Source organism: Pan paniscus, chromosome 1 (assembly GCF_029289425.2).
Source record: "Pan paniscus chromosome 1, NHGRI_mPanPan1-v2.0_pri, whole genome shotgun sequence".
Classification (NCBI taxonomy): Eukaryota; Metazoa; Chordata; class Mammalia; order Primates; family Hominidae; genus Pan; species Pan paniscus.
Genome location: NC_073249.2, coordinates 46,616,898 through 46,633,291, shown reverse-complemented (window position 1 = coordinate 46,633,291; position 16,394 = coordinate 46,616,898). Strand labels below are relative to the sequence as shown.

At 38.8% G+C, this 16,394-nt stretch overlaps 1 protein-coding gene across 5 annotated transcripts in view; it reads right to left on the bottom strand.

Moving 5' to 3' along the window:
- The window catches only part of KDM5B (lysine demethylase 5B), an 80,422-nt gene that overhangs the window by 21,189 nt on the left and 42,839 nt on the right, over positions 1 to 16,394 (bottom strand). For all 5 annotated transcript variants that reach the window (XM_003823008.7, XM_063601454.1, XM_055109570.2 and 2 more), the window contains 8 exons: positions 14,224 to 14,320; positions 12,867 to 12,976; positions 10,597 to 10,755; positions 8,576 to 8,695; positions 6,545 to 6,703; positions 5,462 to 5,643; positions 3,100 to 3,262; positions 856 to 975 (listed from right to left, as the gene is read on the bottom strand). In XM_003823008.7, the coding sequence (XP_003823056.1) occupies positions 856 to 975; positions 3,100 to 3,262; positions 5,462 to 5,643; positions 6,545 to 6,703; positions 8,576 to 8,695; positions 10,597 to 10,755; positions 12,867 to 12,976; positions 14,224 to 14,320 (1,110 nt within the window). The remainder of the gene's footprint in view (positions 1 to 855; positions 976 to 3,099; positions 3,263 to 5,461; positions 5,644 to 6,544; positions 6,704 to 8,575; positions 8,696 to 10,596; positions 10,756 to 12,866; positions 12,977 to 14,223; positions 14,321 to 16,394) is intronic.

Sequence of the window (16,394 nt, the reverse complement as noted above, 5' to 3'; positions counted from 1 at the left end):
ATAATACTCTGAAAAACTACTTAATGGGAAATAAGTATAGATATAGCAAGTGCCATTATAACAAAGTTATAATTCATTAGCTTTAACACCACTTAATCTAGAACTTTTTAGGTAAATGAAAAGTATTAATACAAATATAAAAATTAAACTTTACAACTAATGAAACCAAATGTGTCCTTAAATTGCTGTACTGCAGATAATGTAAGCTAGTACTACACAAAGCCTTTAGACTGGAATTATTTATCAGTTTGCAATGAGATACTGAGCTTCAGCCAGAATGTAAATCAATAGACTCCATTCTTCATCAACAAAGTCTTGCTACAAAAGAAAAAACATCAGCTGAACTAAGCAGTATGCTTAGGTAATTCATGCTTGATTTACACTGTGGTACAAGTGCTTTATCTCATTGTGGACTGGTAAACAATTTGCAGACTGACCAGCTGAGCAGTAATGGGTCAAGGCAACTATCCGTGTGACATTTATTTATTTTTTTGAGACAGAGTTTCATTCTGTTGCCCAGGCTGGAGTGCAATGGCGTGACCTTGGCTCACTGCGACCTCCACCTCCTGGGTTCAAGTGATTCTCCTGCCTCAGCCTCCCAAGTAATTGGGATTACAGGCGCCCACCGCCACGCCTAATTTTTGTATTTTTAGTAGAGATGGGGCTTCACCATGTTGGCCAGGCTGGTCTCGAACTCCTGACCTCAGGTGATCTGCCCACCTTGGCTTCCGAAAGTGCTGGGATTATAGGCATGAGCCACCGCACCCAGCCCACATGACACTTTAAAACATTATATTCCATTTCCTCAGGAAAAACAATAAATTTGAAAAGGTTAACTACATTGTAATTACATACCCAATCAACAGTGCAGAAGTTAACAGCCTCAGCAAAATTAAAACCCTGGTTAAAACCACTGTGGTAGGCTCTTGGAAATGTAATCACAAACTCCCCAGCACACTGATTAGTTCGGTAAACCTAAAGAGACAGAAATTGAAGATTTTTGAGTTTCTTAAAGAGTGACATTGTTACTAAAGACAATCTGGACACAGTCTATTAGATAATTTTCAAAAAAAGGCAGTTTTCTGAAATTGAGCCAGAAAAAACAAATTATTACAGTAGAATATCACCTAGAGATACTAATTTATGTCACAAGATGGAGCAGTATCCCAGACTACCAAAGTTGATTAGTATCTGAACACAAAACAAAAATGTGGCCATATTAAGGTTCAAGGTATAACTTTTAAAAACAGCTGCAATTAAGAATATCCTAATATATTATTATTACCCCTCAAGTAGCATCTTCTACCACCAATTAAAGCAATCCCACTCTATTTCAAGAATCTCATAACATACAGAGGTCCTCCTCATTTGGAACTCAAACTTACCTCCCATCATTCCCTTCTTCCTACCACCACCCTCACCCCAAAAGTACCTATATTGCTCTAGGCACATAAATCCTTATACTGAGCTTATTATTATATAATAATATTAGATTCCTTTTCAAGCATCTACATTTCTACACCAATGCTTACCTAGTGTACGGTCCCCCAGAACAAAAGCATCAACATCCACTAGGAGCTTGTTGGAAATGCAAATCCTGAAGCCCCACTCAGACTAACAAAATAACAGGATCAGAAATTCTAGGGGTGGAGACCAGCCATCTGTGTAGTAATACGGCCTTCAGGGTTCTGTGTAAAGACTACTACCCATCACAGGAACACCATATCTTCTACTTGGAATACTTCCTCCTTCCCTGACTCTGCCAAACATGTGATAATTTATCAGAGTTCCAGCTCCTACTACAGATGTCATCTCATTTAAGAGCCCTTTCTGATTCTCAATAGAGTTATTAGATCAGTCTCATAGTTGTCACCACTGTCAAACCACACCACCCTTGTATTATCTGTATAAACATTATCTTTTACTTCAGATTATGAATCCCTAAATGCACAAGGAGTTCATTCATCTATCTCTGTAGGTCCAGAATCTAACTCCAGAAAGTTTGCTCAATTATTAAAGAACCAGGGTCAGGTCTCAATTAAAGCAATCTACTCTTAACAAATTGGAAAAAACAGTCAACATGAGGAAAGAAAAATATTATGAGAAAAAATACCAACTATGAGGAGATGGTGAGATTGTGGTGCTTACTGGTGATTACTTTCTAAGCTATGGTTCATGCATAACTTATAATGCCTCAAATGAAAGTCCTTTCTGTTGTCTCCATTGACTAGCCTATGAACCCAAAAGCATAAACTTTAGGTCACAACAAGTTCACTTTAACACTGTAAATGTATCATTTACATTTTATTTAGCTAAGATGGACTCTTCATACATTTCAATATGGCCTCCCAAATGTCCAGAGTATTCTCCAAAAGGAAGCCAGTATAGTTGTGCACCATGTAACAACATTTTGGTCACAGACAGACCACATATCAATGGTGGTCTGTAAGATTATAATACCATATTTTCACTGTACCTTTTCTGTTTAGATACATTTAAATACACAAATCCTTACTATTGTGTTACAGCTATCTAAGGTATTCAGTACAGTAACATGCTGTACAAATTTGTAGCCCAGCAGCAATAGCCTACACCATACAGCCTAGGTGTGTAGTTGGCTATACCATCTAGGTTTGTGTAAGTACACTCCATGAAGTTCACATGACAACAAAATCACCTAGCAACGCATTTCTCAGAACATATCCCTGTTGTTAGGTTTCCCATGACTGTATAGTTGTCACTTCATTTAGCAACCTCTAGACTTTTCAGTCAGACTGGGCACCCTAAAATACAAGCTCAAGACCTTGAAATAAATTTTTACTTATAAATATACTAAAACCAATGAATTGCAATTATTACTTGCAAAGGAAGGCTGTTTAGCAATCTAGTTATCAGCTGCAACAAATTAGTTTTTATGGTATCTAAGGATCCAGTCCTACTGAGTAAATGTACAGTACTGCAGCAAAACAGCTGTTTCTGCTATCAAGTCATGCTATGGAAAACACAGAACTAAATCAACATCATAAAAAAGTGAATAAAAAGGAAAAAGAGAAGTGGTGAATTAAGCTTGAGTGGCAGGAGGATTAACCCAGAACATACAGGCACTTCATGAGTCATCAGGGTATTGGGGTTCATGATGGTCACAAGCTGATGGAGGAGATCCGGCTGGGACACAAAGAGTTCTGGAGCTAGTTTCTTCATTACATTTTCTAGCTGCTCAGCAGCATACCCTGGGACTCCATACCAGGTTTTTGGCTCACCCCTGGAAATAGATTATAAAAATAAATCAATCTGCAACACCAACACAAACAAAATGGGTTACCAGTTCATATTTTTCAGACTCGGCTTTGTAAGACTATGCAAAAAAGGAATCCGCAAACTGACGAAATATCATTAGAAATGTGAATGTGAGCCGGGTGCTGTGGCTCACGTCTGTAATCCCAGCACTTTGGGAGACTGAGGTGGGTAGATCACGAGGTCAGGAGTTTAAGACCAGCCTGGCCAACATGGTGAAACCCCATCTCTATTAAAAATACAAAATTAGCCAGGCATGGTGGCAGGCACCTGTAATCCAAGCTACTTGGGAGGCTGAGGCAGAAGATTCACTTGACCCCAGGAGGTGGAGGATCCAGTGAGCAGAGATCGCACCATTGCATTCCTGCCTGGGTGACAAGAGCAAGACTCCATCTCAAAAAAAAAAAAAAAGAAAGAAATGTGATGTGAACATATGTAATGCATTTTCCCCCTTCAAGTATGAATGAACAGAAGACTTTCCATCTGAAGTCCCTCTCCCCACTCTCATTTTTATCTGACTCTTTAGAAAATGCAGACACCTAGAATTTCTCTTTTGTTGTTGTTTTTTTTGTGTTTTTTTTTTTGAGACTGAGTCTTGCTGTGTTGTCCATGCTGAAGTGCAATGACGCAATCTTGGCTCACTGCAACCTCCGCCTCCCAGGTTCAAGCAATTCTCCTGCCTCAGCCTCCCGAGTAGCTAGTATTACAGGCGTGCACTATCATGCCCAGCTAATTTTTGTATTTTTAGTGGACACGGGGTTTCACCATGTTGCCAGGCTGGTCTCGAACTCCTGACCTCAGGTGAACCGCCCGCCTCAGCTTAGGGCTGAGATTACAGGCGTGAGCCACCATGCCCAGCCAATATCCAGAATTTCTAAGAATATAAGGTATCGTATTCACTTCAGGATATGTTGTTATCACAGTTTCCTAAAGCAACCGACAAGGGTAAGGCAACTCTCCATTTTTCTTTTCCCTTGCCCATTCTGGCAGACGAGGTTAAATCAAACACTAATAAGGCAATTAGCATTTCTAAGGAATTCTTATTCTTCAAAGGACTTTAAATTATCAAACAATTTATCTGTATCATCCCTGTGAGGTATGGTAAATATAATATTCATTTTACAGCTGGGAGAAACTGCCTAGGGAAGCAGAATTAATTCTATACATATATATGCCAATTCTCCTTCTTGTGGTACATCCTCAAATTCCTTGTGTGAGGATTTGAGTGAGTTACAGATTTTCAAATATTTTTATATTTAGAAGAAAAATAGAGAAGAAAACAGATGTGAAGAAATGGCTTGAAGAGTTTAAAAAGTAAAGAAGCCCAAATATCTGCACATCCCTCCCGCCTTGCCCCCTCAATGTGCACACCAAGATAAGGCTCACTCTACTGTGCATAGTGATACCTGAATTCAACACAACAAAAGAGAGGCTAGTCATTACACAGACCTGGAGGACACTGTGGTACCTACTATAATTCACGCTTCTCCCAAAGGGGTATCCAGGCTACCACTGCCACCAAATGGGATTTTCTATAGTAAAAGTAACTTTTATTTAGAATATGTTTTTTCTATAGGTAAAGACTTCTTTTTGTTCTGAGGCAGAGTTTCGCTCTGTTGCCCAGGCAGGAGTGCAATGGTGCGGTCTCTTGGCTCACTGCAACCTCTGCCTCCCAGGATCAAGTGATTCTCCACCCTCCGCCTCCCAAGTAGCTGGGATTATAGGTGCTCACCACCACACCCAGCTAATTTTCATATTTTTAGTAGAGACGGGGTTTCTCCATGTTGGCCAGGCTGGTCTCGAACTCCTGACCTCAGGTGATCCGCCCATCTTGGCCTCCCAAAGTGCTGGGATTATAGGCGTGAGCCACTGCACCCGGCCTAGACAAAGACTTCCTTACTTCAGATAAAAACTACCCTTCCCCCAGAAATACGTTGTTCTTGCAAAGTAGTGTGTGTGCAATTTCAGGGAATTCATGGATGCTCTAGGAATCTTAAGAACCACTGTCTTAACTTGTCAGGATGCCTGTTCTAACAGAAGTGAAAAACCTTAGGGAAAAAAGTAGTTCAATGCTCTTCAGACACAGTTAAGACACATCTGCACTGAAAAGGAAAGTTTTCCTATCCAGCATGCATACTACTCATGGGTTCTTTTTGGAACTTCTCACCAGTGCAAGTAGTTAATTGAATAGCTCCAGTGGTCTTCAATATGCCAACAGAATGAAGAAAAGCACATTCCCACATACAACCAAGGAAGTTTCATGCCACATATATCAGCAGTAATATGTGCAAGGACAGACTGCTCCATCACTGGCATGTTGTTCAAATTCCAGCCACTATCAAGATACTCCTAAAAATAAGAAGACAAAAGAGGATAAAGGTTTAGCTATACAATGCTAACATTTTAGAAGGCCAGCTAAAAATATTATCCTTCAAAATAAAAAGAAATGTGGAAGAGGAGGGGCCACCATGCTGACCTTCTAGGATGCCCAGAGATTCGTTTTGCCCAGTTTTGAGCTTTGTATAAATGGACTCACACAGCACATACTTCTGTATCTGTCTCTTTTTAAATATACATAGAGGAACATAAGCCATGAGTCCACTTTAACAAAGTTCAAAATCAGGCAAACTAATCTATAGTGTTAGAAGTCAGGATAGTGATTATCCTGAGGGCATAGTGCTTGTCCTGAAAGAGGAAAAGTAGTGAAGGAGAGCGGGCAAAAAGGGAACTTCTGGGGTGCTGGGAATATCCTATTTCTTGTTTTAGTTAGTGCTGGTTACATGGGTGTGTTCAGTTTGTGGAAATTCATCAGTCTGTATACATATAACTATGTACTTTTCTGATCATATGTAATACTTTCAAAGAAAACTACCAAAAAAAAAAAAAAAAATCACACTTTCCTACCAAGATAGAAACAGAACTCTTCCTAAGAGTTCGCTAGTATGGAAAAAAATACTCAAAAATATTAAAGTTCAAAAATAAATAGACCTGGTCTCAGGCCTTCAGGTTTTCTTCAGAAGGAGAAACCAAGGTTATAAAATCTGAAGGCAAAGGGTGATAAGTAATTTTCCCCTATGACCACAATATAGTGACATAGGACTAGAATTCTTCTGTAGGCTCTTTCTACTTTTCTTGAAATCATTAAAAATCTGGTAATTAAGGATTTGCTAAAAGTAATCATAAGTTACTTCAAGCCAACCAAACAGAATTTCAATAAATACCTCAATTTCCAAGCCACTTATATGCCTACCTCTTCCTCAGGTGAGAGTTTGATTTTCCCATCTCGGACAGGAAAGCCACTGCCAAATTCCTTTGAGGCAATGTCAGCTCCATATTCCACTGTGACATCCTCCTCAATAGTGCTTACTAGTCTCCAAAATTCTTTCTCAACAAGCTCTGTGGGGACCATCTGGAAATACAAGGAATAGAAAAAATGAGTTTCCTCACAAACTGTCTGTGACCAATTAAGCTCAGTGATGGGAATCAAAGAACAGCATCCTAAGGAAAAATTGTGTCTATAATGTTCTATAATTGATCTTAGGCAATTCAGGAAACCTCTACTGTCTAAAAGGAATTTATGTTCCTCTATCACCAGCCAGGCCACAACTGTAAAAGGGAGCCAAGGAAAGCAATTATTTATGACTGGGAGATATTTCTGTGTTTCAAAAAATGTAACATAAACTGTATAGTAATAATGGTTAGTTGTGTCTGAATGACGTACAGCACTGTACAGTTGACAATAGCACAGTAATAAGGTTTGTTGTTTCAATGATGCTTTATACTTTGAGATGCTTTCAAATACATTACCTGAGTCCATCCTTTCATTCTTTTCACTGGACCTGTCTGAGAGCAATGTAGGCAACCAACACAAAAAAGACAGTATATAGCAGTGGTCGCCAGTGTCCCTGTGTTTTTGGCGCCAGGGATGGGTTTCATGGAAGGCAATTTTTCCATGGATGGGGAAGGGCAGGGCGCAAGGGCTGGGAGGTGGGGGGATTAGATTCTCATAAGGAACATGCAACCTAGATCCTTTGCATAGGCAGTTCACAATAGGGTTTGCCCTCCTATGAGACTCTAATGCAGCCACTGATCTGACAGGATGCAGAGCTCGGGTGTAATGTTTGCCCACTGATCACCTCCTGCTGTGTGGCCCTGTTCCTAACAGGCCACCGACTGGTATTGGTCAATGGCCAGGTTGGGAAAGGGTGGTTGGGGACCTCCAGTATATATGATATGACAAAAGGAGCAACTTGTAGCAGCACGCCCTTAGAATAAAGAGTCACCAGACTAAATGTCAATCTGTTGTTAATCTGGTGTAAATCCAGAGGCAGGTAACATTTAAATGTCTATCCCTCAATGTCCTCATCTAATATTCCGTCAAAATATACAGTTAACCACAAATAGAAGAGGTTACATGCAAGTCATCAGGATTGGTTAAGCAAACATATTGGCAAATATTATAACACATAAGGAAGTCAAGAGAACTGAAAATTCAAATGGAGTATAAATTTAAGTCCATTAAATAAGCAAACATTTTAAGTAACTAATAGCTGATGTTAGAGGTGCTGGGGAAAAACAAATTCACTCATATATTGCTGGGATCCATAAATTGATACAGCAACTGGGATGGAATGAGGGAGAATGACTCTCATCTGACCTCAATAATCATCCCAAGAAAATCATCCAATTAAAGAGTACTACATGCATAAAGGGTTTGCTGCAGTGCTTTATTAGTAGTGACAAAAATCATAGCTTAAATATCCAGAATTAAAGCATTACATTTTGGTGTACTCATTTGATGGAGTATTAAATGCTGAATGGAAAATGCTTATGCTTCAAAGTGCATAAAGGGGAATTAAAAATGGACTCATCCTGAAATTTATAATACTAACTTATGATTACATAACAATATACAACAAATGTGTTCCCAATGCATAGTACACCTTGGCACACAGCAGTCATTTAATACATTTTGTGAAGAATTCTTTATATTTGTTGGGCCAAAATGATTGCTGGTGATTTTCTTTATTAGTGTTCTATTACTGGTGCTGTATAATCTGTGTGGAAGAGGTATCTTTAGAGAAATTCTAAAATAAAAAATTAGAATGCTTTTTAAAGTATTGTGAAATTTTAAATACCACAAAACAAATTAAAGGTTTCATTCTGCTTTCTGTGTGACAATGCCTACTAGAGTGAGGCCTCAACTAAAAATGGGTCTTCAGGTACACTTTTCTCCAAAAGCTATTACAATCCTAAATCAAAGCAGTATATATGTACATACATGGACTGGCATGTTGAAGTAATCAGATTTGAACGCATCTGCCATTTCCCCAAAAGTACGGAGGGTATAGTCCCTGGCTGCTTGTTCAAAGCCAAATGCTTCTTGTGGCTTACTACATTCCTGAAAATAAAGAAAATTACGTTCTAGGTGACACTGAAAACATCAAGTATACTTGGTCAATCATCAAGCTGGCAGATAAAAAACAAGGCTTTAATTTGTTTATTTTACTTCTATGCTAGGTCTACATTATAAAAATAAACCTGCCTGAAAAATGTGGTTATTTTAATAAGCAAGTGAAATACATTTTATTTATTTGCTAATGAGCAAAGAAAATGTCAATTTTAACAACCACAACTTGGATAAATTTATATATTTATAAGAGGCAGGCTAAAGACTCGACTTCCTTCAAAATCAAATAATGTTTTCAATACTGAAAATGAGAGCAATAATGTCCTCCTGGGAGTTAAAACTATAAAATCAACATACAATAGATCAAAATAGAGATAAACCACTTGATGGAAACAGAATGGCTCTCAGGCCAGCAATATTTGATTATAACCTAATACTGGGAGTTAACAGGGGCAGTATAAGCTGCCTTAGATCTTTGTGAGCCAATAGACTTGAATATTCCAGATCCATTGATAAGGTCATCCCTATTATGAGGTATTAAATAATTTATCCCTGTCCCATGTCTAATAACCTCCCATTGATGGAGATATCCTTATGTTGTAACATAGCTACATGGAAAAGCACTCAAACCTTTATAGCCATGCTATACTTAAAATAAACCTCCTTACTATTATAATTCAACCCTAAGAAGGGTAATAGACTGACTGCTACATAATATTAATGCAAAATAATCCTAATGGCTGGGTGCGGTGGCTCACACCTGTAATCCGGCACTTTGGGAGGCTGGGGCAGGAGGATCACCTGAGCTCCGGAGTTCTGAGACCAGCATGGACAACGTGGCAAAACCCTGTCTCTACTAAAAAATACAAAAATTAGCTGGGCATGGTGGTGCAAGCCTGTAGTCCCAGCTACTTGGGAGGCTGAGACGGGAGGATCACTTGAGCTGGGGAGGCGGAGGTTGCAGTGAGCTGAGATCACGCCACTGCACTCCACTGTACTCCACCCTGGGTGATAGAGTGAGATCCTGTCTCAAAAAAAAAAAAAAAAATCCTCATGAAGATAATCGTAGATCCTTTTTAGATTTTACCAATGACAGCATGCACTATTAAAAACATCAGTAATCACAGTGCTACATGAAAATGTCTCTATAAATGAAAAAAGCAGATTACTAAAATTACTTATATAATGTAGCTCCATTTGTTTAAAATAGAAAAAAGTCTGGATGAATATACACCAAGACATTAACAGTGGTTATGTATGCATTGTGAAAGCATAGCTCTACTTTTTAAGTTGTTCAATGTTTTAATAATTCTTGCAAAGAGCATGTAATGCTTTTTATAAGAATTAAAAAATAATAATAAGATACTTATTACAAATTATTTTCTGCCTCTTAACTACCCACATACATTGTGGAACTCACTTCTAAGACCTCTTTCCTATTCAGGTCCATCCCAGTTTTCTTCATGGGCCTCATTACTGTTGACTGCCAAATCTAAAACCCAAAGGCAGGCCAAGTGAGGTGGCTCAGACCTGTAATCCCAGCAATTTGGAAGGTCGAGGTAGGAGGACTATTTGAGCTCAGGAGTTCGAGACCAGCCCTGGGCAACATGGTGAAACCCCCTCTGTACAAAGAATACAAAAATTAGCCGGGCATCATGGCATGGGCCTGTAGTCCCAGCTACTTGGGGGGCTGAGGTGGGAGAACTGCTTGAGCCAGGGAGGTTGATGCTGCAGTGAGCCATGTTTGTGCTACTGCACTCCAGCCTGGGCAACAAAGTGAGTCCTTGTCTAAAAAAAAAAAAAAATTAAATAAAATAAAAAATAAAACTCAAAGGCAAAGAAAAATGCCCTAAAAAAAATTTTCTAGTGTTACCTCTACCATTAATTATTACCTGAGCCAAACACTTAGGACACCTCCAGTCTCCCTTGGGAACATCATGGAGAGGTGGGATCAAGCAAAAGGTATGGTAACTGTCATCACAGCCATCACACAACAGTAGCCGGTCTTCATCATTGCCACTGCCACATAAAAGACAGACATACAGGTCCACCTGTAGCAATAAAAGTGGGTACAGAACAAAGGAACATGAGCTATTATTTGATTTTCTAAAATTCTAGAAATGAAATGGATCTGAGACATAATCTAGTCTCTACATCCTGCTACAAATGCTTCAACCTCTATAAGGGATATTTTAAATAAAAATGTTTCACTTTCTATGAAGGATATTTCACAATACCTCATGCATACCAAATCTAAAGTGGAATCTCCTAGCTTTCTCAATTGTCATGTGTTTAAAGTTTGTTATTTAAAGACCTAGTTTTTAGTAGGTTCCAAAACAACAAAATGCTAAGGTTATAGGCCAAGAGTGGTGGCACGTGTCTGTAGTTCCGACCACTTGGGGAGTTGAGACAGGAGGATTTCTTGAGCCTGGTAGGTCAAAGTTGGAGTGAGCCCTTATTGCACCACTGCGCTCTAGCCTGGGTGACAGAGACCCTGTCTCAGGAGAAAAAAAAAAAAAGATACCAGGTAATACATTACCAACCTAACCAAAAGTAGAATTTATGAAGGAAAAATACAAGTTTTCCATATTTAAAACAAAACTGTCTTAAAGTTAACCACATTAAACTACCAATTTAGGCCTGGCACGGTGGCTTAAGCCTGTAATCCCAACACTTTTGGGGGCCCTGGCAGGACTGCTTGAAGCCAGGAGTTTGAGACCAGCCTGGGCAACATGGCGAGACACTGTCTCTACAAGAAATTTAAAAAAGAAAAATTAGCCGGGCATGGTGGTGCACACCTGTGGTCCCAGCTACTTAAGAGGCTGGGGCAAAAGGATCCCTTGAGCCCAGGAGTTCAAGGCAGCAGTAGCTATGATTGTGTCACTGTACTCCAGCCATCTCTAAAAAAATAAAAATAAACTACCACTTTTAATTCTAATTAAGGCGACATGGTTAAGAAGTTCCCCTAATGTCCAGTGATAAAGCATAGTTATTACTTTTTATGGGGTATACTGTATTCCCCCCAAAAACTCACATGTTGAAGTCCTAACCCTCAGTACCTCAGAATGTGACTATATTTGGAAATGAGTCCTTACGGAGGTAATCATCCAATATGACTGGTGTCCTTATAAGGACAAAGATATGTACAGAGGAAAGACCATGTGAAAGACAGCCATCCACAGCCAAGGAAAGAGGGCTCAGAAGAAATCAACCCTGCCAACACCTTGATCTCAAATTTCCCAGCCTATACAACTGTGAAAAAATAAATTTCTGTTGTTTAAGCCACTCAGTCTGCGGCACATCCTTATGGCAGCCACAGCAAACTGATACATTACTCAATACTAGAAAGCTGAGAATTCAACTAAATGGGGAGTCTGTTGCAGTCTATTTATTGTAGCAAATAAAAATCTAGCTCTGTCAGTTTTCTGATTGTATTGGGGAGAGAGGGTGGGGCAGAAGGTGACATTTATGGAGAGAACATTCAATTAGAATAATTTCTAGTTCCAAGAAAAAAAAGCACCGTTTCAGGCTCTCAGAAGGGGACAGAGAAGAACCAGATCCTTTCTAATGCCATCAGGCTTTACTTTTAATAAAAGTTTTCCACAGAATAAACAGCTCCCAGCCCTCTAACTCTGCCATGTCCTCTTCCCTATTCCTAACTGCTTTCCTTTGTTCCTTTTCCTTTTCTTCCTTCCTTCTCTACTTCCTTTTCATTCCTTCCTTCCTTCCTCTTCCTTCTTCCTTTCTCTTTTTTGTTCCTTCTTTCCATTTCCTTCCTTCCCTTTGCTAGCTGGGAAGTTGGAAAACACTAACTTGGATTTTTGAGCTAGCCTTCAGTCATGTAGAAGTGAGCTAGTGATTTATGAGCAATTCTATGTATAATGAGCTAGATTACAGTTCATTATTAGTCAGTGCTAAACTGAATGTATTCCAGTCAATGCCGCCCCGGATGTTACTACCATCTTTATAGTATGATCATGTATTTCCTCATTTATTAACTAACACTATAAACTGACTTCAGAAGATATTTTGTCAGACACTAAGTTAAACAATCTTATTTAAGGCACAAATTTAAGTTTAAACTTGGGGGTAAAGGGGATTAAAGAAAGGAAGGGAAGAAGGAAAACAGGAAAGAAAAAGGAGAAAGGGAGATGTCACTCACAGCATTGGTGGCTTTTTTAGATCGACTCTTGGGCTTTTCCTTCTCATTTTCTACAATATAATCTTTCCTCTCAATAGGTTCTTGTTTGATGCTACTCTTCATTTCTTTCTCTGTAGGAGGCAATCCAAAATTAGCTCTTTATGATGCTTTTCTCCACTTCCTCAACTCATCATCTCCCTCCCAAAGCACATACTGTACACAAACATAATTTCATGTGTGTTTTCACATTTTAGTAGCAATAGCACCCAGTGTACTTTATTCAAAGGCTCAAATGCTGATTACTTTATGATAAAATGCAAACTCTTGTGCCATTTAAATTTCAAGATATAGGTTACTTCTGGAGATGTCCCTCAGGTTTGTATGCTTTCAAAATAGGAATTAGAGTTTTCTCAAGACCAAGACATAACATATACCGATGAAATCAAATTCCTGTTGGCCATGACTACAAGAGACCAACAGTTCACCAACTATACCTCCTCCACATAACACATTATCTCTCCATGATCTAAGATGACTTCCTGGTCATCCTCCTGGTCTCCAAATTCCTGGTTCTGAAGACTGAGAAGTTTGGCGAAAACACTGGCTATCAATTACTGAACTATCATGTGGTAGGCATTGTGCTCAATGCTTTCCATAAAGTATTTAATCCTTCACAACAAACCCATTTCAAAGGTAAGAAAACTGATGTTAAAGTAAATCAAGAAACATCTCTAAGGTTACATAACTAGTTAGCGGTTGTGCCAAGATTACTGTATTACTTTATATTGTATCTCTATTACTTTCCACTGCATTGTGCTGCCTTTCCACTAGTTCACTAATCCCTAGGTTGAACAAATTTTAGTAACTTCTTAATTTGTATGTGCCTCCTATATAGGATATAAGATTTCTCTTAAAAGAATCTCAAATCCACCTCTCAGTGACTTACATCAAGTGATACCCAGGCAAGCAATTAACCACAATTCAGATTTAGGAAGCATGTCTGTTTGCCTTGCCTGAAATAAATCTATCAGACATTCAGTCAAAGGCACCTATGTTATTCACAAATTATTTAAGTAACTGCATTAAATCAAATTTCAAAGTAGCAACTCGCTACAGCTGAGAAACTCATCCACACTCCTAATATGCATACATATAGTTTCTGTTTCTCTCTCCCACTAGTCAGTTAATTATGAGAACAAGGACACTGTTGATATATTAAGATTTTCTCAAAGCCCAACCCAGTGACTACTATGTACTGGCTGCTCTAAATTTTACTTTTTAATTTTTTTCTATTGAATTTTCAGCTTATGTTTACTTATGAATAGTTATTTTTACTTTATTTACTTTTTCTTTCCTATTCATTGACAAATTTTCTTACCATTTTCACATTTTGGAGTTGGACAACCCATTCGACGTCTCAGATTATGAGTTCTGGCTTCTGTTGTCTCCTCGGGTTCTATTTTAATATTCATGGCCTTAAAAAAATTGTCATATACATGAATATTTCCTTTAAGAAGAAATAATCTTTAAAAATCCAACTGGAATCTCAAGGTGACTATATCCTACCAATTGCCTCTATTAACAGGGCATTCAAAACATACTTCTCTCTCTTCCTAAGGAAGAGAGCTCACCTTTGAAACTACTATTAAAGCATGAATGAGAAATTTAAAAATAGGGAAAAGTTGGCCAGGCACAGTGGTTCACACCTGTAATCGCAGCACTTTGGGAGGCTGAGGCAGGCAGATCACTTAAGGTCAGGAGTTCAAGACCAGCCTGGCTAACAGTGAAACCCTGTCTCTACTAAAATTACAAAAAGTAGCTGGGCATGGTGGCATGCACCTGTAGTCCCAGCTACTTGGGAGGCTGAGGCAGGAGAATCGTTTGAACCTGGGAGATGGAGGCTGCAGTGAGCTGAGATGGTGCCATTGCACTCCAGCCTGGGTGACAGAGCAAGACTCTATCTCAAAAAAAAAAAAAAAAAAAAAAACACAAATAGGGAAAAGTCAAAGGATCAAGAACAAATTGTGGCTGGGCGAGGTGCCTCACACCTGTAATCCCAGCATTTTGGGGGGGGCCAAGGCAGGTGGATCACTTGAGGCCAGGAGTTTGAGATCAGCCTGCCATAATGGCAAAACCCCATCTCTAACTAAAAATACAAAAATTAGCCAGGTGTTATGCACACCTGTGGTCCCAGCTACTCAGGAGGCTGAGGCATGAGATTTGCTTGAACCCAGGAGGCAGAGGTTGCAGTGAGCCAAGACCACACCACTATACTCCAGCCTGGGCAACAAGAGCCAATCTCTGTCTCAAAACAAAGAGAAGTGTTTCTATTCAAATTCGGAAGAACAACTCTTATTTTCCTCCTAGAAGGTTCTTGGTTCTTATCTATTTGCTTTATGCTTTATTCAATCATCGCAATAAGCCAAATCCTAAGTAGTTATATAAATGTCATAATTCCATTAGCCTCTAAGAGTTTGCTGACCTCTTCCAAGGTCTGTCAGTATTTACAGAAAATTTTGCTTCCACAATAATTTTCCATAAATTATTTTAATAAACTATTATTATAAACTACACTTCTAACATCACTAAACTATTAAGGGCTCCTTCCTCATTGAGGGTATAGAAGCCAATCTCAGTTTCTATTATTTCTTAAAGTGCTGATACTTACTGGTAAAGCAAATAAAACCATTTTTTGTGGTAATACTGAAGTATCTGTGGAACTGTGCTTTCTCACTTTGCCTGTGTTTATTCATACATTTTAATGATGTCCACTGCTAAAAGAGTTTATTCCATGGGCAATATCATTACTATCAGGTGTCATCAAGGCAGATGTAGGCATCCACAGCACTGGGGCATTTCTTATATACACATGTATAAGATCAAGAATATGCTCAAGAAAGAACTGATTCATAGATTAATTTACTTCAAACATGCTTATGGGCTTCAAATAACCATATTTTCCTATTCTGGGCAGTCTCCTTCATTCAGAAAAAGTGAATCACTAAATTTTTTTCCTATCTCCAACTTACCAAAGTGAAAAACTATTCTCTTATTTATCTATTTCTTCAGAAAACAAAATGGCTGATTTTTTTCATTTTTGATAATTATTGAAAACCAGTTACTGATTTAGTATGATTAATGCAATATGAGGCTTCCCAGCTCTAAACAGTTCCCTATATATTATCTCTGAGTCCTAAAACTCACATATCCATCAGGCTAGGCAGGAATCCAAAACCTTCATACCTCTGGTATGGGAACGAGATCACTAGAAAAATACTCTTCTTCCTTTCCCAGGGAAAGCTTCTCAGAGCAGAAAAATCTTAAAGCAAATAATCCTTCTCTAGCCTGGACAACACAGTGAGACCTTGTCTTTATTAAAAAATTTTTTTAATTAGCTAGGCATGCATGGCATGCATCTGTAGTTCCAGCTACTTGGGAGGCTGAGGTGGCAGCTATCACCTGAGCCTGGGAGTTCAAAGTTGCAGTAAGCTATGATCATGCCACTGCACTCCAGTCTAGGTGAAAGAGCGAGACCACCTATAAAAGGAA